Here is a 23878-nt window from a genome sequence, read left to right as displayed (position 1 = left end):
TGTAGCTGAGGCCATTTCACCGCTGCCCTGTGAAGCTGGCAAGGAGTGAAAATTCCCTCCTCCTAAAGGCAGTGCAGTGAATGTACAGGGCAGGTCTGCTTTTCATCTGTGCTTCGAAGCTACAAATTGGCCTTCTGGGTTCTTTAAAACCATAAAAAAAGAATTACACTTTTTTAATAATTAAAAATATGGTTCATTTAAACCAAACCTCTGAACAAAATGGTCACATAGCCCATTAGCAGCTGGATTTTAATCAAAGTGAAATAGCCCAGACCTATGCCAGAGACAGTTGCTATGGACAGATTTATTGGGCTAAAAAAGAAAAGAAAACAGTAAATTACAGAAAAAACCAAACAGAAATGCATTAAGGGAAAAGTAAACTCTTGCTGTCACTGATGCTCTTTAAAATGCATAACAGTGCATGTTACCCGGTGTCACATTAAATCTTTTATGAGGCTATGCCATGTTATGTGAACTTGGCTTGGGTTGTACTAGATCCCATATGCTGCATATTCACTCTAGACACCAGACTTCGATTCAGATCTTGCTCCCGTGGCTTTTAATGGAGTAACTCCGCTCCTCTATAATGGTCTGGAATTCAGAATAAGGCTGGCTACGTCTTAGTGTGTCACCCCAGTGGGCCCTTCCCTTCCTGAAGTAGGAGCAGGCTGAAGGCTTTCATTACAAAAGCATAAGAATACTTTTGCCTGTCACCTCTACTGGAAGAGACATTTCCCCAAAGTATCCAAGATGTTATTTATGCAATTCAATTTCCCCAAACTAAAACATAACCATTTTGATTGTCATTTTCTTAAGTGGCAATAAACACTGTCAACTCTCTTGAGAACTGGACTAAAATGATTCTCTTTTTAAAGAAGTGTGATATGATTTTGAAGTTTTACAGAGAGGGGGAAAAAAGTAGAGTGATGGGGCTGGGTGACTCTCTTCTTTCAGTTTGCAGCTGCCTATGCATTCACTTACTGGAACTGCAGGTAGATGTAGGCATCAGCACCACAATTAGGCCCATAGGATTTCTACATTCAGTCATAGTAACTACAGGTGCAAATTGGGCATGTAATTGAACATGTATTTGAACCCCTAAATGTTTGAAGATTGGACCTATAAAATTTATTAAGCATGCTACTGGGAACAGTGACAAGGATGTGGAAAGTGTGCAAGATAAGAGTTCAGATAAGCGATGCAAAGGTACCTTAAAGTGGGAATAAATGCATTTCCATGCACTTTTAGGCCACTTTACATCATCAAAACCATGCAAGAAGCTTAATGCAAATAAGAATTGGAACCCAACAGTCCTCACTGCTGTAAAGTCAACTGGAGTTTTTCTTGGTAGAGACTGGTGAGCAGAGTCTCCGCTATGTAATATTTAACTATGTCATAGTTCTGGGCCAGCCTAGTATGGATTGTGACCTAAATATGCGGGTATAGAGATCATTTGACTGTAACATGATGTTTTACTCTCATACGCCATCACTCCATGGTTATTTCAGCTATGAGCAGACCTCTAAACCATGATCAATTCCTATTCTGCCTTGTTTTTTTCTGAGTGACAACTGGCCTCAGCAAGGCTCTCATGACTGAGCCCAGACTTTACTATGAATCTGGCCTCCTCCTGATGAATACTGCTATGCAGCACATGGCCCCAGTCTAGCAAACATGTGTCATGCTTAGCTTCAAGCCCAGACATCCTCCTGTTGATTTCAGAATCAGCTTGATAATGCACCCCCTGAAGTCCACAACAAAGCTTGGACTGATTTTGGTGGTGCAGAATCAGGCCATATGGGCCTCAGTGCTCTGTGGTGAGGAGCACAGTGCTTAGTAGAGGGGTGAAAAACGGGCCATATTCACTTCGGATTCAGCCCGAACTGGAGACAGTGATTTGATTCGTTGATTCAGATCGCTGTCCTTGATTCGATTCGGCCAAATCCGAATCTGAAGATTCAATGCTGATTTGGAGAATCAGCGATTCAGCCATAGACATAGCTTTATATGTTTTTTCTACATACCTTGAGATACCAGGCATGGCTCATGAGTGCTGCGACGGTGGGGCGGATGGAGCGTTCTACAGGAGCGCGGGGGAGCCCCCTGCGTGCTCGGTGGCAAACCTGGGGTCTGTCACGCAACGCGCTGGGGGCCACCCCCACCCTCCGCCAGCTTGGCAATCGGCTGCAGGGGGACCCTGGGTGCCCCCCCAGACCCAGGAGGCACCAGTCACTGAGCCAGGGAGGCGTGGGGGGGTCCCCTGCGTGCTCCCCAGTGGACCCGGAAGTCAACCAGAAGTGCTTCTGGTCCACTTCTGGGTCTGCTGCCAAGAGCGCTGGGGAGCCCCCCACGCTCCTGTGGGACACTCCATACGCCCCAGTACTGGAGCATTCACAAGCTGCCTGCTACCTTGAGGTATGTAGAAATAACATTTAAAGCTGTGTCTATAATTGAATTGCCGAATCTTTCCAAATCTCTCTGAATTGATTCGGAGGGTTCTGATTCAATTCAGAGAGATTAAATGGTCTCCTGATTTGATTCAGATTTGGAGGTTTGGCCACCGAATCGGGCTAAATCACCACCAAATCAAATCAGGGACCGAAGCTTCGCACAGCCCCAGTGCTTAGCTCCTTGCTGGGCTGAGCTACGAGTCCCTGTTTAAGAACGAGTCCCTGTTTGAGAACTATCATTTTTTTTTCTAGTTGTTAACCAGAATGTGGCCCTTTATCTGCATTTCCATTTGTGGGACAATCCCAGGACTGTCCCCCTAGTACTCCGAGCCTCCATCACTCCTTTCTCTATCCATGTCTTTATCTTTCAGTATTACCTAAAGAACAGTTTCCCTTTCATTCATTTTAAAGAGTTACCGAAATTGCCTGATTGTGCGTAGCTCCATGTTAAGACTGGAAGTTCATTCTCTCTAATGTGGTATTCTGTTTAGCTATTAAATATAATTGCAGTTTAATATACTGTTACATTTTACCAATTAGCATTTTATAATTGCAGATTAAAAAAAATAATTAAAGCCACAGAACCTACCTGTGGCAGAGAGATTCACAAGGATATGCATCTCCTATGTTCCTCGTTAAAGCTGAAGGCCTGAAAAGACCTCTCCACTGTGTGGTGAATGATCTACATTAGGTTACATTACATTGGGATGCAGAAAAACCCTCAAATACAGTTAGCAATAAAAGGACTGGATGAGCCGTGTAAATGACCATGGCTGTAGGTACAAAGGGGAGAGGTTCCTGCCTCCCTCTCACTGGTGCCGCTATGCACAGGCCTGGCCAGTGCAGGCAATTCTTTCTTCCTGAATTTCTTAACACTGTACTCTTAAGGCCCCTGGCACACGTTATGCTGAAGACATGAGTAATCTGTTAAGCACCTCTTTGGTTGTTCTCTGGCCACGCATTAATTCAATTAATGGCATGATAAAACAACAGGCAACACAACAAATGAATAAGAACTTTGTGGCTGGTTCCTATGAAGCCATTAATTGAACGTGTGGCCAGGCTGGTGCTCCCAGCCATGGGGTGTGCCCCAGTGGCTGGGAGCCCCATCAGCTGAGGGCTCCCAGCCACAAGTGACCCTTTTGCGCCCCTGGATCTGGGAGCCCCGATCCCATAAGCCTGTCGTCTTGCCATGCACATGTGGCATGGCAGAAAGCACAATTGTGGGGATCCTGCATCAGACTCTCATCACACCGTCACTTGTATGTCTGCTAGGGACCTAAAATCCCATTTCTGCTCTATTTTTTGCAAAGCTGTGACAGTTTGTGGATTATTCTGTGGGATATGAAGTACCTGCCGAATCCCTGCTCTACCTCATTCAGCTGACAAATATGAACCTCACTCTCCCACATCCTAATGACTCCCTAACTGCCTAGAGGGACTTGACAGTTTCCAGTCTCTCCTATTGAAACTCCCCTATTTGTCTAAGCCATTTAAATACTGTGAGATGCCGTAAATACAGATTCAAGTTCCCACTTCAAAGAATACTTCTTTGAAGTGGGAACTTGAATCTGTATTTACGGCATCTCAGGTGTGTGAGTAATCTGAGCTAGGAAGGTCTTTCCCTTATCTCTTTTTTTAGTCAGCAGTCCAAACTGGAGTTGAGAAACTATTCCTGTTACACTTCTGAAGGATTGACATTTACCAAAGAAAAAAATATATGTAAAAAAAAAAAATCCGTCCTGTCCGCAGTCTAGAACGTTCTTTCTAAATTCAGTGCTTTCTGGCCCGGTTTGCATTGCCTTCCTACATAGTCTCCATCCTAACAATCCTTTTCTTAGTCCCCCCAGTCTTGACCCCTAATCACCTATCGACCCAGTGCTTTCATTTCTAGGATGGCCTCATTTATCTTGTCTACCATCTACACTTTCTCCAAGATGCTTTTAAATTCCAGTTCTTGCTACTGTCTTTGGACCAAAATTAGAAAGGATGGCAATTACATGCTGGCACACAACTGCAAGTCTGAGGAAGTCTAAATTGATGCAAAACCCCTTGCATTGAGGACTGGAGGGTATATGCCAGATCCACTTAGACTTAGTGCACTCACTGTGATTCACCTCTACAGCTGTATAACCACCTCTACAGTTACTGATACTTAGACAGGCTTGTGAAAGGAGTCAATTTTCTTTCCATTAAAAATTTATGCCATTGAGAAATTAGTTTTCTCTTAAATGGTGTTTGAAATGTTGTTTTAACAGAGGATTGGGGACCATTCCCCACCCTCATCACTTCAAGTAGTTTACTACTGAAAACAAAAATTAACTTGTCAAGCATATGGGAAAAAAAGGAAAATAATGCATACTGGCCATGGTATTGTAAAAGAACCCCCTCACCCCAGGAAACTGAACAGCACTTCTTTGCAGTATCAATAATATCCTTTGCACATACATAGTAGAGCTGGTAAAATTGCTAACATTGAACCATCAGCATGCAAAAATACCCGCCATAACCACTGCAAGGGAGGAAAGAAATTGCCTGATATAAAGTGACTTTTAAATACTATTGCAGCAATATTAATATTTTATGAGTGCTGTCAAAAAAAAGGGACACTTACAGATATAACAGCCAAATCAGTAATCTGACTAAACTGATATACATCATTAGGAGTGTTCATGCACTGCTTTTCAGTTGCAGAAATAATTAGGAAATAAGGCTTAATTTTCTCTTGGCCTTGCAGTCAAAATTATTATTCATGACCCAATGTCTAAAGATTTCTTCTGAAATCAAACTGAATGCAAGTGTGAAGTGCAAGGACCAGACTCTAATTGGGCTAAGCTCTTATCACCCTGCTGAATTTAACAGAGTTGTGGTGTTCTGTGGTACTTAGGACAGTTATAATCCATATAAGCAGAACTACTTGAAACTACACTGTATAAATACCTCTTAAAATAATTAAAAGATTGAGTTCATATTAACCCTTTATTATTTCTGTATGGGGGGGGGGTGTAATTACCAGGGATCCTGGTTTTCCTGGATTAAAAAAAAAAAATTTTTAATTTGCAAATTCTCTGATAATCACCCCAAATCTATGATTAAAATGAAAGGCCCCTCATTCCCCCGACAGGAGGCAGCAGCTGCTGCCTGGCTCCCCCCACCACCTACCTCCTGCAGGCTTGGGCAGGGGGGGGCTCCTCACTGCTGTGTGCACTCCTGGGGGGGACAGGGGGGACCCGTGCCCCCCAGATCTGTGTGGGGTGGGGGCAGGTTCAGGCTACCTGCTCCAGGCTCGGGCTCCTACCCTGCTGCCTTCCCCCAAGGCCTCTGCAGCTCAGCCAGCGTTCACCAGCTCTGCCCCGCCACCGGCAGCGCCTGTGGGTGCTCCCCAGCTCTGCCACCGCCAGTGGCAGCACTTGAAGGCTGCAACTCTGCCAGCCGGAAAATGCTCTTTGCAAAACTACAACATCCATGGGTTTCTCCATTAAAACGAGAAATCCACGTTTTCCTCAGGTATGGGAAAAATCCACGTTTTCCTCCATTTATTGGTGGGAAACAGAAAACCCAGATCCGTTATCACGGATGCCTAGGCAACTTGGCTTCTTGTGCAGATGCATTGTAACACAACCTTTAATAACATGACTATATGCCATTGTTTTCCACTTGCCCCTGCCTCATTCAACGTACAGAACCTGTCCTACTCTGGAAGTGGGTTAGTGTTGTGCAGTGAGTGCAGCAGAAAACTGGGAGAAGAAAAAGGATTGCATGGTTAAGATAGTTGAAGGTGGCTCTATAGGACCAAATTTTGTCCCTGCCTCTGCCACAAAATTCCTAGGACATGTCACTAAAACGGCACTTCTCACACGTGGCTGCAAATAGCGTGTCCTTCAGTTTCTAAGTATTTGACTTGAGGCCCTAGGGACTGATTTACAAAAGTGCTGAGCCCTCACAGATACAGATGAAGTGAATGAGACCTGTGGTTTGAATACACACAGGGCTATAAAATGCAATGTAATAGAGAAAAATCCAGGTCTGGTCATTTCAAATTGGATGTTTCAAAGAAGACAATCTGATTCCTCACCTCAGCACTCCTAACAAAGGATAACACCATCCTAGTTTTGCTTATGGGGTACTGTGAAGACAAATACATTTGGGTTTAACAAGTGTAGTATCAAGAAGCTGACTACATAATTATGAGCAAAGGCTCTTGTTGTGGGCTCCACAGAAAATCAAAAAGAGAATGAATAATTCTGTCTTCAGAGCAGGGTTCAAACTGTATGCCATAAAACAGCATAGGACAATACTTTGAACAGTGAAGATAAAAACAAAATGGTAAACAGCTGTTTCCTCAGTGAGCCCTGGTCATTCAGTACACTGAATGAAGCACAGTTCATGAGAAAAAGTAACATCTGATGAGTAAAGACTGCAATATAATGCATTTGAGTAGGAAATTGAATTAAAGTTACCCAGGAATCCTTCATTTAGACATCTTCTAACTTTTGAATCCTTGAGTCCTTGACTTTGTGCTGTTAACTGTCTTTTAACATAGCTTTTTTGTATATGTAATTTATAACACACAATGTAGATTGTCAGTTAGCCAGAGGATAAGTATAAGTGGGAGTAGATAACAGGCTGGTTTTAGTGCAATCCAAAAGACATCTGCTGCCTTTTCAACACATTCATTCATAATAACCCTTGGGAGCAAGTCTGCAGTCAGGACAGAGTGACGTTCTGTATCTGTTTTGCTAATTGTTGCTGCCTTGTCGATATGCTTTTGTCTGTCCCAAACCTCCCATTAGAGAAGCAAGAAATTAAAGTCCAAGAAGAATCCCTCACTGTTTGATCATGGGTTCCCCAAGCCAAAGTCAATCCAAAGCAGCTAGCTGGAGAAGGTCATATTTAAATTTAAAATCAATTACCCAGGGATTCTCCCGAGAATTGCTAAGGGCATGCTGACGTTAATAATTTCCTGCTAGAAAAATCATAGACTTCCCCAATTGCACAGCAAATATTTATACAACAAACCCTGAATTCTACTATCTCTGGAGGAGTGAAAAGGTCTGGCAGAATCATTTCTCCAAGCCTGAAAATAAAAAGCTCATGTATGTTGTGATGTGGCTGCTAAAGCACCTTTGATGACGCAGAATCACTCGTATGTCATGGGAAGAATGACAGTAATCTATTAAATGTTACCAAGAGATGCCACACAAGTCTTTCAAAAGGAATAAATACAAATGATAAATGACAAAAACGATCCTTTCTCCTCTGCACTCCACAGCTAAAATGCAGCTCTGCCAGTTCCTTCACTAGCTTAAGAGCACTATATTAAGAAAACCTATTGCCTGATTTTGATGTTATTCACAATGGCTTCATGCTGGTTTAAATCCATCATGCATTCATCTTCCTTTCCTGTCACCTTTGCATCTCCCCAGCTCTTGAACTGACCACGATGTGTCTGAGTGATGGTCTAATTCAAAACCCTCTTGGGATTGCTCACCTTACACGGGCAGGTAAAAATCCTCTGCAAACTTTTTTTTGCCAAACACATAATACCTAGAGCACACTGTCCTAGGGCCATGTCTGCTCACATCCATACTTCCTCCAACATGCTCCCTGAGTCAGGAGAGGAAGGGTCTACTGTACAACACTCCATCATCCATAAGAAGGGTGTTTTGCGGGTACATTTTCATCCCTCCTTTGTACCCTGTCTACCCTGCACGAAGCCATTTCATATCACAAAATGGGACCTGTTAGCTTCACAGAAACATAGGGCTTCAAGGGCCCTGAGGTAGGATTAAATGTATCTACACCATTCCTAACAGATGCATGTCTAACCTATTCTTAGAAACTTCCAGTGATGGGGATTCAATGACATCTTTAGAAGCCTGTTCCAATTTAACTACCTTTACCAATACAATTCTTCCCCGTTAGTCTCCAAGTTAAATATCCTTTACTGTGAAATTAAACTGATCACTTCAGGCACTGACACAAGTGACATTTTGTCCCATGATCAGCCCTCTACAGCCATGCCCTTAGAGATGAACATGGCTGCAGAGTGCTTTAAAAGGGCCCGATCCTGTGACAACCTGAACCCTCATGTAAGGGAGCGCCTTTATCAACGTCTGTCAGTGCACACTGGGAGCAGGGCTGGGCTGATGCAGCCTGTGCCCTTTTTGTCCTATCCTCAGTGGAAGTGGAGAACAATTGATTACTGTCCCCTTTATAATAATCTACTACATACTTGAAGTCTGATATAATATCCGACTTTAGTTCCTTCCTTTCCTCATAAGCTGCATTTGCTAAACCATTTCTTTCTTGTTAATACTCTTCTGGGTTCTCTCTAATTCATCTGTGTCTGTCTGGTAGAGCAGTGTGGTTCAAATCTAGGCCCAGCAGTCCAGCTGAGCACTCACCAGTGCCCAGCAGAATAATTATCTCCCATGTGTTACTGAGGGACTTTGTTAGTATGTCCCAGAGGAGGACATTTGCCTTTTTTTGCAACAGCATCACGCTGTTGACCCATGTGCAGCTTGTGGTTTATGCATTGCTCCCAAGCTATAATGATCTCAATGAAATCCAAATCAGGGCCTGGGATTATAGTTAGATGGGCTTTTAGGTAAAGCCCTGAGTCATAGAGAAGTAGGGCTGGAAGGGACCTCCAGAGGTCATCTAGTCCAGCTTCCTGCCTGAGGTAGGATCATCCCTATCTAAACCATTCACCCCTAAGCAAATCATAATAAGTCATGATTCTTTCTTTGCTCCCACTTTCTCCAGGGGGAGCTAAATTGTTGAGGCATATTCTTGTGTGCAGCTCTGGAGCTTGGGGGACACACGGTTGATTCTACCCATGCCAGACCTAATTGCTCTTAGCAGGGAGCAGCAGCCCCAGTGCCTGGAACAACAATCCTGGAGACTGTGTGGAGGATGGAGGTGAAAAGGCCACACTCTGGCTCTCAGCAAAGGCAAAAAGAGATTCTAAGGAAGCACATTTTGAATGAGCTGCATCTCAGCACATTTGATTTTATTTAATCATGTTGTCAAGACCTATTTAAGAATCCAGCAATGGCAGGCAAGCAGGAGATCCAAACTCAGAATCAAGGGAGGAAATCAATCTGCTCTTTGGGGGAGGGGGGCACTGGATCCAAACAGAATGACAGAGGGATCACTGTGAAGCTGAAAACACAAGGACTCCAGCAGAGGTAGGAAGGAAAGGAAGGAACCCCAGAGGATGACACAGTTTGCTCTCACTGGGTTCGTCCAGACAAGTGAGCACATGCCTGTTGCGGTGTCACCAAGCAGTTGAAGATGCCACAAGAGACATGCTAAGAATGAAAAAAATGTTCCCTGTGCTGCATATTTGCAGTGCAGACTCTAAATTCGATACCAGGAAATCCTGGACATTTGATACCGGGTATATATATTAATATATATATTAATTATGGAAGACCACAGATTTTGGGGGGTATTTTAAAGAGTAAATTTTGGATTTTTTATCAGAGAATTAGCAATTTTTAAACAGGGAACACTAGGATCCCTGCTGGTGAGACAAGTGGCAGGACTCAAACAGAGGAGCCTGCCCAGGGCTGGCACTGGGGACCCAGCTGAAGGGTAAATGAGGTGGCTGATCTGGCCATTTGATGGCTATTATGATACTCAATCAGAACAGCAAGATTTATTATGTCTGATGAATAAAGTGATGAAAGGACAATGCCAAGAAAACAGTGTTCAACCTGTTCTTGGGGACTGGCTAACTCATTTTTGGAGGATAGCTTGAGGAAGGGTAGGTTAGGATGCCTTGAGAGAACTGAGACATTCATGCTGCACCCATGACCTGTCCAGACAGAAAGTAGGTGAGTTTTCTGAAGACACACTGCAGCAAAAAGCAGCACATGAAAACAAGTCCTGGTCTCCCTCCAAGACCAGTTAGCTGCAGCTGTGAGCTGGTACTATCAGCATCGCTGCCCTTCTGTGCACAGGCCCCTTTGTCCTGATGTTTGCTTTGAATGACACATGTTTAATTCAAGGATTTCTTCCCTCTCCTCATTAATCGTGGTTATTTTGGGATAGGATCTGATTGTGTGCATATTTGGGTGGGACTCTGCCAGGGTTGCTATAATAACAACTTTCAAAGAATAATTGGTACATTTCAATTTGCATCAAGCTGGCAGTTGGTGTAATTAAGTGGCTGAGACGTAGCCCCCTTTTTAATATTTTCTTAACCATTAACATATTTATTACATGGGTTAGATTTCTCTTTGTATCCTGACTTCATTCTGGAGCTGTCCCAAAATGGCCCATTGGCTCCACAATCAAGGATGGTGTACTGTGCACTTTCAGGTGGATTCAAATGTCAACCAGCTCGCTGAAAAAACAATGCCATCCTCCCTGTGGACCTCAGATGAAGCTGGTACTCCAGGGCATGGAGTTCACAGGATGTCATTGCTCAGCAAGGTAAGCAAGCAGAGGGGAGCAATGGGAAACAAAGTAAAGGGAGAGGACCTAAAATGAATGACCACAGGACACAGGACCCTGCGAGACAAACAGTAGCATCTGAGAGAACAGGTTGTGCTGGGATCTACAAGCAGTTCTGGTTTCTGTAGCTGCTGCTCAGACTGCGAAGGCTGGGGGGGCTGCAGGGATGCGGCCAGGAATGCTGCACCTTTTCATTTGCCTGCTTATTGTGACAGTTTACTGCAACAGCAATAAATGGATTAATGATAAAGTGGATATGGGACAGGCTCTAGGGATTGCTCTGGTCAACAGTAAAAAAAATGAATTAAGTTCAGCTGGGCTTCTTCTTTTGAGTATGGGGGAGAAACAGTGAGGGAAGGCAACAGATGGTAAAGCCAATTAGGCCTTCCTGCATGAAGATCTGAAAAAGATGGACTGGGAGAAAAGGAAAAGGCACAATTGAGTAAGAAGGACACCATGTACACTGACTCCTGCACTGGGATATTCCTGTTTTGTATTCTGGCAGCCTGAGACCCATTAGTTTTGGTTTCTGTTGGGATTAGACACCAAACAGTGAAAAAGTAAAAATCACCTCAATATTTTTTCTGCAAAGCAGCGTTTCCATTTGTGCACTACAGAGTGCTGAATAGATGTAGATATCACCGCCCCCAGTGATCGGGACCTGAAAGCACGTCAAGCTCATGTGAAGCGCCCAAGGTCACAGAATGAGTCAGTGGAAGAGGCAGGAATACAACTCAAGGTCTCCAGACTCGCCTCACTGTGTGTTATCCACTGCATGGCAGCTCCTCCTCTGTACAATGGTCTCTCTGAAGTTTGGAAGCAGGAAATATTTTATTTATGCTGATGTGTAAAGATCAAGTGTTTCTGGGATCCAACAGTAGAAGAGGATCCAGCATTTTCAGGTTATCAAACCTGCATCATCAGAACAGCACAAACCATCTGTCTTGAAGCAGTTCTCTCTTTTCATGTGCTATAACAGAAACCCATTTCCTTTTGTCCACTCTCTGCTGACAGCATTAGTTTTCTTGTTGATGAATGAGGCATAGTACTGCACACAGAATTGCCTTAAGGCTCACACTGTCTGCATTGATGATGTGTATACTCAGGGCCATCCTGTTGACTAATATCCAGATTCGAATCCACTACTACATACCCATGGATTCAGATCCTTACTGTTGATGAACAAAGTCTAATTTTCCCATCTGGTCTTACACAAAAACTGAACAATTAGGATGAGAAACAAGAAAATACCATCCTATTTTATATTACAGGTTTCCCTTGATTTATGCGGGTTCTTTATATGCGAATTCACTCTTATGCGATGAGCATATTTAGACCCATAATTTGTTATATGCGAGGTAAATTCACTGTTATGTGATCAGCATAGATGCCCCCTCCCCCCTGCCCCCCAGCAGGTAAGTCTGTGGGGGGAGGGGAAATGGCCGTGGCCCCACTCACCCCAGCCCTGGCTGCAGTGGCTCCCGGGAGCGGCCAGGGCCAGCTGCCTGCAGCCGCTGGGCTGCACCGTGCTCCGCCTCTCCCCCTGTGCCTGGCCTCACCCCAGGTCCTGGGCTGCGCTATGCCATGGTGCAGAAAGCTGGTGTCAGCTGCTCCTGGGGCTGCTCCAGCACGGGTCGGGGTGAGTGCGGACAAGCAGAGCCCCGGGCAGTGCGGGGCATAGCACTCACGCCAGCCCCAGCTGCAGCGGCCCCAGGGAGCAGCTGACACCAGCTTTCTGCACCATGGCATAGCGCAGCCCAGGACCTGGGGTGAGGCCAGGCACAGGGGGAGAGGCGGAGCACGGTGCAGCCCAGCAGTGCCGACATGCACTGTTCTCCAGGAACGCATGTACAGCATAAATCGAGGGAAACCTGTATACAGGTCCTTATACTATCCTCATCATCATCACTATAATGTCATTGTAATGATTAGTGCCCAGACAATGTTTGTGTGGACAGTTTTAGGGTCAATCCAGGGCTAACGGACATGACACTGGTGCTAAGAGATTATGCTGGAGAGTCTGAATATAATAGAATCTGGGAAACTTTACCTTCTGGGAAAAATAATCATAATGGAAAGGAAGGAAAAGGAAACCACTTGTATAAGAAGGTGCTCTAATAAGTTGCAAAAAAATTGTCCGACTTGAAGCAAAGATTCCTTCTGCATCATTCTTCAAATAACATATGAGAGATTTGCCTAAAAATAGGTCAAATAATCTTCTATTAATTAGGAACTTATTCAGCATTTCTTGTCTCTTGCAATTTGATGCCGCTGAAATCCAGCAAAACCTATCAATTGCTTATGCAAATAGGCTTTTCCCCCTCAATGACCGCATGCATAAATTTAATCCATGGTCTCTTGCTGCTGGCTGTAACTCCGGTAATGACCACTGACATTGCTATATCCAGAAATGATAAACAGTTGTAACAATCCTTCATACAGAGTGACAAAGCAAACACTGGATATGTACTGAACACAGTAAGAGAACCCAAGATTCACTTCTTTGTTCAGAATGAATCACTCAGTGAACAGGATAGCAGGAACACAATAAGGCAGAAGGCAGGGCAGAGTGGCACCTTAAAGACTGACTGATTCAGAGAAGCATAAGCTTTTGTATTCCATCAGATTTCACTTACAAAAACTTCTGATAGCATGTGATGAAGTAAGCTGCTGCTTATGAAAGCTTATGTCTCTCTGAATCAGTTAGTCTATAAGGCCACCCTACCTTGCTTTCCACCTAACTTCAGACTAATATAGCTAGCTGTTTCTCTAGGAACACAATAGTTATCATAGCTATATCATATTGGAGTTTGTCCATGTAGTCTAAAATTTTGCTTCTGGAAGTGTAACTATTAACACCTGGTGCTTATGAGGAAGATTTAAAAGATATCCCATAATACATTCTGGGCCTAATTCCAAATGGAATGAAATCAATGGAAGTTATTCCATTGAAAATGGGCTCTGGATCCATGCCTTCAATACAGGATGCAGGCAATTACTGGGAGAGCCAGGGATTACAAGGTGCTATGATGTCTATATAAGCTATTTAGGCTACACCAAATCTGAGTTTGAGAAATGAATGGAATAATGAAGGAAAGTCTACAATGGGGGATCACCTATCAAAGACAGAATTTGACGCATACCACTAGCATTGACCAATTTATTTAACTAAATCTTTTCAGCCTTTTAAGAACATCATGGGATCCCAATAAATGTTCTGCTTCTCAAGAGAAGCATTTTAAAATCAATTATAAGACTTCTGCTTTCAAAGAACCTTTCCCAATATCACTTAGGGTCATTTGTCCATTTTCATATATTGAATTACAAGGTAAAAATGGGGTGGGAGAAGGAAAGACATTTCTGGTCAGATGCTCTCTGGGGGTACAAAGTCTCCCTGCTCTTCCTTGTCCCTTTGGGGACTTCCAATTTAAGGTGGGCAAGTATTCTGGAACCTGCTCTGTTACCTGCCCCCTCAGGGGGTTTGGGCACTTTAATGAGAAGCCATTTCTGGGGCTCCCCAGGAAGAAGCATTCTGACAGATGACATGAACATCATGGGGCCTATTGCTGCTGTAATAGGATTCCACCAATCAAATACCATAGGTTTGCACAGAGCATTCCCTATGCACTCATCACAGGTATGTGAGCAGATGCTAGACACATTCTCATTTTCCACTGAGGAGGAAGGGGGGCATTTCCTTCCCTGATATATGAAGAGCAACTGCAGCAAATGGAAATAACTATTTTCTCTATTTCCACACTGACTGGGTGTCTCAATGTCATTTTAAATGAGCCTTTGACAAGCTGTCCCCAATGGGCAAAGTTCTTGGCCTTCATTAAATAGGATTCAGGCAGAAATGTGTCTTGATTATACAATAAATAACATTTACCTTGCATGAGAAGTCATTTTGAACCAAACTAATCTAATGGAAAAACATGCCTCATTTGACACAAATGGAATGAACATTAGCTCTCTCTACACAGGTTCACCATCTGATATGTACTTCTTTTCCTCTCACATTTTGTTAGATCTATAGGATGTTGGACTGCAACACAGCTCCAGGGTCACTACAGTCAGACCTCTGCTATGCCAAGCAACCATTTCATACAATCCCACTCGGAAATTTATCACACTTCATCTTACAGGTTGGGGTTTTTGCCTTGACTACTGGAAGGATTACAGGATTTCACCCTTCTGATGGTTAGAAACTGCTTAAAATTATTCAGGGCCATTATCAGCCCATTTATTTTTGTACCAACAATATGGTATCTTAGCATAAATAGTTATTCTCCCTCCTGACACTTACTGTTTTGATGTATGTATAGAAAGCAATCCCATACCCATCCAGACTTTTCCCAGTCTCCTCTTGTTGACTAGGCTCTCCATCTCCTCATGATCCTGGTAGCTCACTCTGCACCTGTTCCAATTTGGGTTCAGCGTTTTTGCACGTGCATGGCTAGAACTGTATCTATCTATATGCAGATAAGGTCTAACCCGGGACTTGTACTGGTTCCCTTATCTCTACCGGGAATAACTTGCCTGGTGCATCTCAGAACTCTCTGGGATAGTTTGCTTTATCTATTTCAGCCTGTAAGCTTTGGAATAGACAATATCCCCTCCAAGAGTTTATACAACAGGGCCTTTGGTTCTGTTGCGATCTTCATAATTCAAATAAATAAAAGCGTCACCACTGTAAGCAAAGAAATGCTTATCAGAAATGCCTGGCACACAGGGAAATGCACAAAGCTGCTGTCTCCAAAGATGCATGGCATTTTCTGCTCCCTCTGGACAGAGTCAATATTCACTCACCAGAAAACAATCACTCACCATCCTGTTGGTTACCTGAATCGGCTGGAGACTTGCTCCGGCGCATAGGGGCAGGGCTCTTTGCTGAGCTCTTCTGTGGTGTTGGGGATGACTTGCTGCCTGCAGCAGTTGAAGGGCTCCCTTTCATTACTCGGCACTCTAGTAAAGCAAATGACAATCAGAGTTAGTTGTCTTAATGGCCTTCTATATGCGGTGGGTTTAACCGATGGGAAACACCTCAAGACTCAGGTATCTACAGCATGATTTAACTAAAGAACTAAAACACTCAGAGATAACATAGTGCTATATAGTCTCAAAGTCCTGTCCAGAGTCTTCTGCTTCTGGGCAGTTGGTACTTCCATGTGGGGCGCAGGGCACCAGAGTGGAGATTCCCGCCAGCATTAAAATTCAACTGAGTTCACTTAAGAGAGGCACTGAATTGGTGCGTGTCAGGATCAGTCTCTTGCCCTGTTACTGTGGCCTGCAAGGGATTTGCACTTCTACAGTAATACTCCAGGTGGATTTACTGCCAGTGGAAACCCAGAGCCTTGGTTTTACGGGTCTCTAGCAGGTAATGAATACAGCCCATTAAATAATCAACACATTAATCTCCATGGCATAATGACAATGGTCAATGTACACCAGGGAAAAATTAGAATAAAGACCAGTTAATCCACCTCTTGCCCAGCTGAGACAAGGGGAAAGGGTGATACAGTGCAGCCCATGCTAATGAGGACGTGTGCAGTAAGGACAATGGCTGAAATGCACTGAGGTGTGGAAAGCTGGCACAAGGCTCCCTGCACTACTTAAGTCCCACTTATAGCTTTGCATTAAATACTTTAAGTAGGGCCTGGGCCATCTGCACCAAGGAACGTTTCCCCCAGCCTGAACAAACCCACTTTCAGCGATGTCTCCAAGCCACAGTCTGCTGGGAGTTGCACCATGTGCAAGGAAGAAGAGTCTTACAAAAACACGTCTTGTCTCCTGTGCACTTGTTCCTTGCTGAGCGCTGTATCTCTTCGACTGATGCTCTTAGGCAGACAAGGTGATTACAGCCCAATGATTTCCTTAAAAATTGTGTGTATATATGTGTGTATACACACACACACACACACACACACACACACACACACACACACACTGAGGACAGGAGAAAATGAAGCAGACTCAATTGAAGCTGCTGAAAGAAGTAGGAATGCTGCAAGGTCCACTGAGTTATAAGTTCCAGCATCCCAAATCTTGAATATATGGGGTCCTTGAATGGAGAGATTACTGGAAGGAGGTTACTTTCCTCATTTTTGAAGGTATGAATTTAACCCATTTTGGCGGAAGAACAATAAGAAGGGGGTTTCCCTCTCTTCTATACCGATTAGATCCACCTTATGGTGATTACAGGGGCTGTACAGCTCCCTTTTACAGTTTGTCTTTCCAGGGAAAAGTTCAGCTCAGCTAGCATGCGTTTTGATCTGACGCTCCCTGGACTGGATCCCCTAAGGGAAAATGAAGCAAGGCAAATGATTGGTCAATTGAAAACAAGTACACGCTCTCTCTCTCTCTCATTGTAACTGTTCAAAGTTTTTTTCCCCTGGCTTGAAATGAGGCTGCCAGCTTCATTCTTTTTTGTTCCAGACTGTGCTAAAGAGTTTGCTATTGGGTCACGGAGTATGAGAACAAAAGAAAATTATTCCATTCTTCCACTGCCCTGTGCTCTAGGGAAAATGCATGGGGCTAATTAGAATGAGAAAGGAGACAACTCCCTTTGCTGTGCAGTGCCAAACAATGGATAAAATAGTGAACGCTGTACATCAGACTCAGGAAAAGTGTCATGTTTGCTAAAGAATGAAGTATTTTATGGATGCTTTGATGGATGTGTTGGGTGAGGGCCGATACTCTGGGCTTATCTGATGTATGCATCCTTTTTCATCCCATGGATGCACCATGCTGGGCAGTGCTGTGCTCCACCCTACTGAACCACCTGGTGCGTGGTGCATGCCAGAGTGGTAGCAGTAGAATTAGGTTTGCAGAGCACTGCACCTGGGCTCATTACCTCAGTTTCGCAATGATCTAATTAGTGCTCACTGCACTAAGACGGCTACAATATTTCAAGTGTGCACAGAAGAGGAGAGTGTGCTTCATCAGGGTGCTGCTAGGCATGGTAGTTGGACATGCCCAAGGAAAGGGAAGTACGCAAGGGCCTGCCATTAAAAGATAACAGCATTTCCCTATGATTCATAGATTATAGAGTCGGAAGGGACCCAACGGATCATCATGTCCGACCCCCTGCCCCTGGCAGGAAAGAGGACCGAGGTCAGACGACCCCAGCCAAGTGATTGTCAAGCCTCCTCTTGAAGACCTCCAAGTTAGGTGACAGTACCACCTCTCTTGGAAGCCCTTTCCAGACTCTGGCCACCCTTATTGTAAAAAATTTCTTCCTAATGTCTAACCTAAATCTACTCTCCACTACTTTGCACCCATTATTCCTAGTTACTCCCTGATTGGTAAAGGAAATAATGTGGTCCCTCCTATGACACCATGCGCAAATCGTGGGTCAGAGCTGCATAAGTAACTGATTTTTCTGTTCAGAGACTAAACTACAAAAGAGGAAAAGTAATTTTTTTCTTTTGAATCAAAAAAGGAATTCTGTGCTTCCTCTAACTTCTTAAAACAACGGTTAATAAAAGTGAGGCAAATTTCTAAACGAAGCATTATTCCAAATTAAAAGCTCAAAACGTTTCATTGAAAAACTGGTCAATGTTTTATTTTGCCGTTTTCAGAATGTTTTACTGAAAAGAGCTCCATGGTTTTGTCAAATGTTTTGTTGGCTCAAAACTGATTTTTCTGGGCAAAAAAGAAAGATGCTTCCAATACATTTCGCCCAGTTCTACCCCTGGTGAATTTTGACCATTGTGTGTACCTAGACAGAGACACCCAGAAACAGCGAGTAAACTCCTGACCCCGTTGAAGTCAGTGGCAAAACTCCTATTGATCTCAATGCAGCCAGGATTTCCAGAGTTTTTAATAAGCTGGCTCTGAAAGTGCCTCTTGTGGCCTAAGGTGATGCTGCCAAGATCAGAGGGGATAGAAGAGACAGGGAAAACTAATCCTGGAAGAGCGCAAGAGCTCAGCAACAGGAAACACAAGAATGAACTTCTGAGGAGAATTCAGGAGGAAAAACATGACAAAAACATTTCTTGTGCTATTTCTCATCTTGTCTCCTACTCTCCCATCAGAGAGGACCTAACAGCCAGCAATCTGAGCACATGTCTTCCGAATGGGCAGGCAGAAGTGCCCGTGACAGGAGAGATTTGAATAAGTGACATTCATTTGCAAGACCTCAGGAAACACAAAGATCCTCCCCCACAACCCCAGTCCCTGTGTTGTGCAATGTGCAACGCAGAAATAGGATGCTGAAGAGCGGGCAGATGCAGACAGCAAATGGACCTTCATCTCTTTGGGAGAGGTGCTGAGCATCTGCAGCCCTTGCTATTAATATTAATGGCAGCGGCGAGTGCTCACAGCCTCTGGAAGCCAGGCCAGGGTTATTTTTGTTAAAAGACAGCCAAGCTGGAAAAATGTGCAGCATCCATGGGCGTGGACACACAAATCTAGGCTTCCTGTTAAGCTGCTCTGCTAGGATTTCATCCAAACTGTTTTACAGTATGGAAACTCCCCCAGAGCTTGAACTGCATGATATTAAAATATAAACAAAGTTCAGATTAGAGACACATTGAAGCTGAACAAGGGATTCTTTTTTGCTCTGCAAAGCTGCAGTGTAATTTTGGAAACTGTTTTTGAGACACCAAGACCACCACAGCATTTAAACAGAGTCATGCAGGTCAAAAATGCAAGAGCCAAGTAAAATCTGGCTCCAGATGGGGAGGTCAGAGCTCCTTTACACTGTCACTGTTATCAAACACAAAGTATGGTTTGGATTTTTGCACTGCATTGGGTTGGTGGCATAGAAGAGTACATAACTGATGGACACAGGAGAGTTAAGTGCATTTGAGGAAGCAGGGAACTGCAAGTTTAGGAACCACATTTTCTGCCACCGTAAACGGACACCAGCACACAAATAAACCCTAGATGCCTACAGTCACTAGATAACTGCTGGCACCTACCAAACTTCTAGTGAATCTCTACAATTAAGCTATCTATGTTCCTTGCTAGTAGAGATTTCAGGCTGTCATTTATCATAAAGACATGCAAGGCCTATAAATGCATTGCTGTGGTTGGACTGGAGACGCACAGTGGTGATGTCACCCAAAAAAGGGATGACATCATCTATTTTTTTCCCCACTGGGTTTCAATTCTTAGGCTTTTTCTTCAACCCATACGAGCAAACAGTGGAGGATGGAATTTCCTCCGAAAACTCTCCTTGCTCCCATTTTATAGACACACTACCTATTTCAAGTACAAGAGTGATGATTACTGGGTGTCAATTTTCATGCTTATTACTCAGGGATAGAGTAAAATGAGCCATATGGACACAACAGTGAGGATACTGGCTAACAGATTTTGTTGCTTGTCAATTAGTATAAAATGTTGGCATGTGTAATGAGTAGTATACCTATTCTGCCTTGTGGCAAATAAGTCAGCATTCATCAGATTACAATATTCACTGACTGTTCAATAAACCAGAAGGAACTTGAATTACACATGCTAAATCTTTTTTTTTTTTTAACATACATACTTACATACAGGCAGTCCTCAGACTTATGACACACTTGGTTCCTGAAAACCGTGTCTTAAGTCAAAACATTGCAACTCGGAACCGATTTTCCCATAGGAAACAATGTTATAAATGGGGGATTGGTTCCTGAACCAAGGCCCGATACCCTATTTTCACCAAAAATAACCCAGAATTTTGTACTCGATCAATTATAGATGAGTAATATAGCTACATTCATGTATTTATATTGTAAATAGCAATCATATTGATTTGGAAGGACTTCCTTGAGGTGACTTTGCTGGCTTTTTTGAAAGGTTCTTGACTGGATTCTTCTCAGCAGTCTTGGCTGCAGGTTTTTCTGGAGTCTCGTCTGCTTTCTTAAAGAAACTGCCCAACAAAGTTTGGACAGATGTTCTCCAGGGAGATAGGCAATGCAGTGAACTTGTTCTCTGGCATGGTGTGGCATCGGATCAAGCATTGTAAGGTCAAAACTGATGCCAGAAAGCTGAAAAAGGGTGTCAATTTATAAATGTTGTAAGTGCAAAACGTACTTGAAACGCTGCAAGTCGAGGACTGCCTGTACATATAATACTTGTGGGCCTTTCTCCAATATATGCAACTTGATGGGAATCAAAGGTAAAACACAGAATGAAGAACATGTTGAACATTACCGCTTTCATCCAGAGAAAAATCATCCTGCGCATAGCGGAATTTTTCTGGACCACAGGCAATAAACACATCATCATCCCCAAAGAAATCATGGAGACAGGTCACCTACGGAGAGAGCAGAGTCATTCATTTTATTTTTAATTGGCATCATTCCGATATGGTGCAGTTTTAATTTACACACAAGGCTACCCTTTCGCTCCTCGATGTCTGTGCTGCTTTGAAATTGCACAGCACACTGAGTACTCCAGGCAGATCGAGCACAAAAGAACAATTTGGGAAAAAAAAAAAAGAGGCAAATAAGAACCATGTTGCAAAGTACAGTGATGTGCGACCTTTCTGATCTATGCAAGTGCTGACAGGCTAGATTCCTCATCATCATGATACAGATGCTGTTAGGCTACTTGTAAAGTGCAGATGTGGCCCTTAAAGGTCATGGGCCAGAATGTGATATCATTACTCATGCCTCCGGGAGTGCCTTCCAAGAACCAAAAGAGCGCATGAAGGGTAAGGTGCTACCCAGCAGAGCACAGATCGTGGAATGCCACAGTAAACATGGGAAATTGTGGCCATGAGGTTGGAAAATGGTTGTGAATGCTGAGAGCTTAAGTGGGACATAGAGGCACAGCCAGAACAAGAGGATAAATTAGCCAGGCACTGGCCCAGAGGCATCACAGGATGTGCCTCAGAGCTCCCAAGCATGCAGATAGTACATTCTGGCCATTGTGAAGGGTAGCAAGTAAGTAGGAGACGGCACAAGTTAGCTGCACCCTCCTTCAAGGAGCCAGGCATCCCCTAGGCAAGGGGAATGGGGCACAGAGGTGTAGGTCACACAAGGGAAGGGAATGCTATTTAGACTCTCACCTGCACCGAGTATCAGCATCCAGTACAGTCTGAATGAGAGCAGCGAATCTGCTCCAGGACAGGGTGTATCTGAGAAAATACTGTTCCTCCTTGTGACTTAATCTTTCCATAACACCTCATTCACTAGGGAGAGGAAAAGCTAGACCTTACAGGGGAAAGATGGGCAGCATGCGACAGGCAGGCAGTAATGAAAGGATGTGGGATGCAAAGGAGTCTGGGAGTTCTGTGCTGCAACCCATCCACAGATAAGTGCAAAAGGGTCTCGGATGGCTGAATACACTCCCTACTTATCTCCGATTGTGCTCAAGAGTCTGCTGGCATTGAGGAGGACGAGACAGACAGGAATGTCTGAGATGGACAGCAGGGAGAGTCTGGTTTATTATAACTTTGAATAGTTCCTCTCTCTATTTCACTTTCCTAAATGGGTGGAAATAAGCATCTTGCAGCCTACTGTGCTCCAGACTCTTGCTTTGCTTTGTTGGAGCCCTATGGAGCCAGGATGGAATGGAAGCAATGCACGGCCTGCAGGGGCTGCAGGGTCACAAATACACTCCATCAAGGACGCCGGCATCTGGGCGCACTTTTGTACCTACTCTGGGGGTGGGGGGCACTTGAATTAGAGAGCTTTAATTAGAGTGGCTCCAAGACTCCAGCATCCACACACTTCGAAGTGGTGGTGCAGGCACTTGAACTAAAGCTCATTCGACAAGCTTTAGTTCAGACGCCTCTGCTGCCATGTTGAAGTGCAGGGATGATGATCCATGAGATGCTGGAGTCTGCTGGAGCACAGTAATTACCACACTCCAGCAGACTCGATTAATTGAGTCTGCTCTGACACAGTAATTACAGCATGTCAGAGCAGTCTCTCAGCATGTGTACAAGCACCCCGAAATTCGGGAAATGTTAGACTCCAGGGCAGGCAACACCCTCGCTGTTCTGCTCCATTCCCACCAAAATGCCCTGTGAGGAGGAGAGCATGAAGCAGAGTAGCACAGAAATAACCCTTGATTATTCTGATTGGCAGGTAAGTGAGAGTCCCACCAGTATTTTTGTGATGCCTAAAGTGATGTTACATAAGCTGTGCAGAAAGTCAAGATCTGCTGTAATGGTTGGCTACCAAATTAGTACAAGAAAAAGTGCAGGAGCCAAGAAAAATGAGCAAACCCAATGCTCCAAAAAGGATGTCACTGGCCAAGTGGGGAGGTTCTGGGAACAATGTCTTGGGGGCATGTCTAGTTTCAGGATGGACTATGCGCTACATGGGCAGGAAGGTGAATTAGATTGGCTGCTGCCCAGTCTTTGACCTCCTTTCCTATATCACAGGAGGTAAAAGATTGACTTGACCCAGGGGAGATAAAATATGATGGTATAAAATGACCATAGACCAGGGGTCGTAAACATTTTTGGCCAGAGTGCCAAAATCACCTCAACCTCTACCCGTGCCTCAACTTAGCACGCCAGAGATAGGGGAGCCACAAGGGTCCCGATCCTCATTTCTGGTGGTGGCTGCATGCATGCCTCCAGACAGGTGGTGGGGAAGGAGCCAGGGTTGCGCTGCCCCAGCCCCTTCCCTGCCATGCACTGTGAGCTGCATGTACACCCACCACCGCCATGGAGCCAGTGCTGGGGCTCCAGAGCCCAGTGCAGCTGTTTGCAGCCATCCCAGGCTCTGGGCAGCTATAGCAGGCCGCTGAAAGGCAGAAAACAGCTGTGCTGTGCTCCGCAGCCCCGGCACTGGCTCCGTGGTGGCGGCAGCTGCACATGTGCCTCTGGGTGGACAGTGGGGGAAGGAGCCAGAGTTGTGTGGCCCCAGGTCCCTTTCCGGCCATGTGCCTAGAGGGCAACACACAGCTGCCGCAGCCACAGAACTGGTGCCAGGGCTGCAGAGCCCCATGCAGCTGTTTGCAGCCTCCTGGCTTAACCTGGCCCAGGCTCTGGGCAGTGGCTGGCAGAAACT

General features: G+C 44.4%; 1 protein-coding gene across 2 annotated transcripts in view; it reads right to left on the bottom strand.

The window, feature by feature from the left end:
- The window catches only part of DCX (doublecortin), a 113180-nt gene that overhangs the window by 5800 nt on the left and 83502 nt on the right, over window positions 1-23878 (bottom strand). The window contains exons 4-5 of one of the 2 annotated variants that reach the window (XM_006029371.2): window positions 21063-21165; window positions 15744-15881 (exon numbers count right to left, since the gene is read on the bottom strand). In XM_006029371.2, coding sequence (XP_006029433.1) covers window positions 15744-15881; window positions 21063-21165 — 241 coding nt within the window. The remainder of the gene's footprint in view (window positions 1-15743; window positions 15882-21062; window positions 21166-23878) is intronic. The other variant, XM_006029372.2, reaches the window with a different exon arrangement.

Source organism: Alligator sinensis, unplaced genomic scaffold (assembly GCF_000455745.1).
Source record: "Alligator sinensis unplaced genomic scaffold, ASM45574v1 scaffold521_1, whole genome shotgun sequence".
In the NCBI taxonomy this organism is placed as follows: Eukaryota; Metazoa; Chordata; order Crocodylia; family Alligatoridae; genus Alligator; species Alligator sinensis.
The sequence above is the reverse complement of the archived record's forward strand: the minus strand, read 5'-3'. Positions and strand labels throughout refer to the sequence as shown.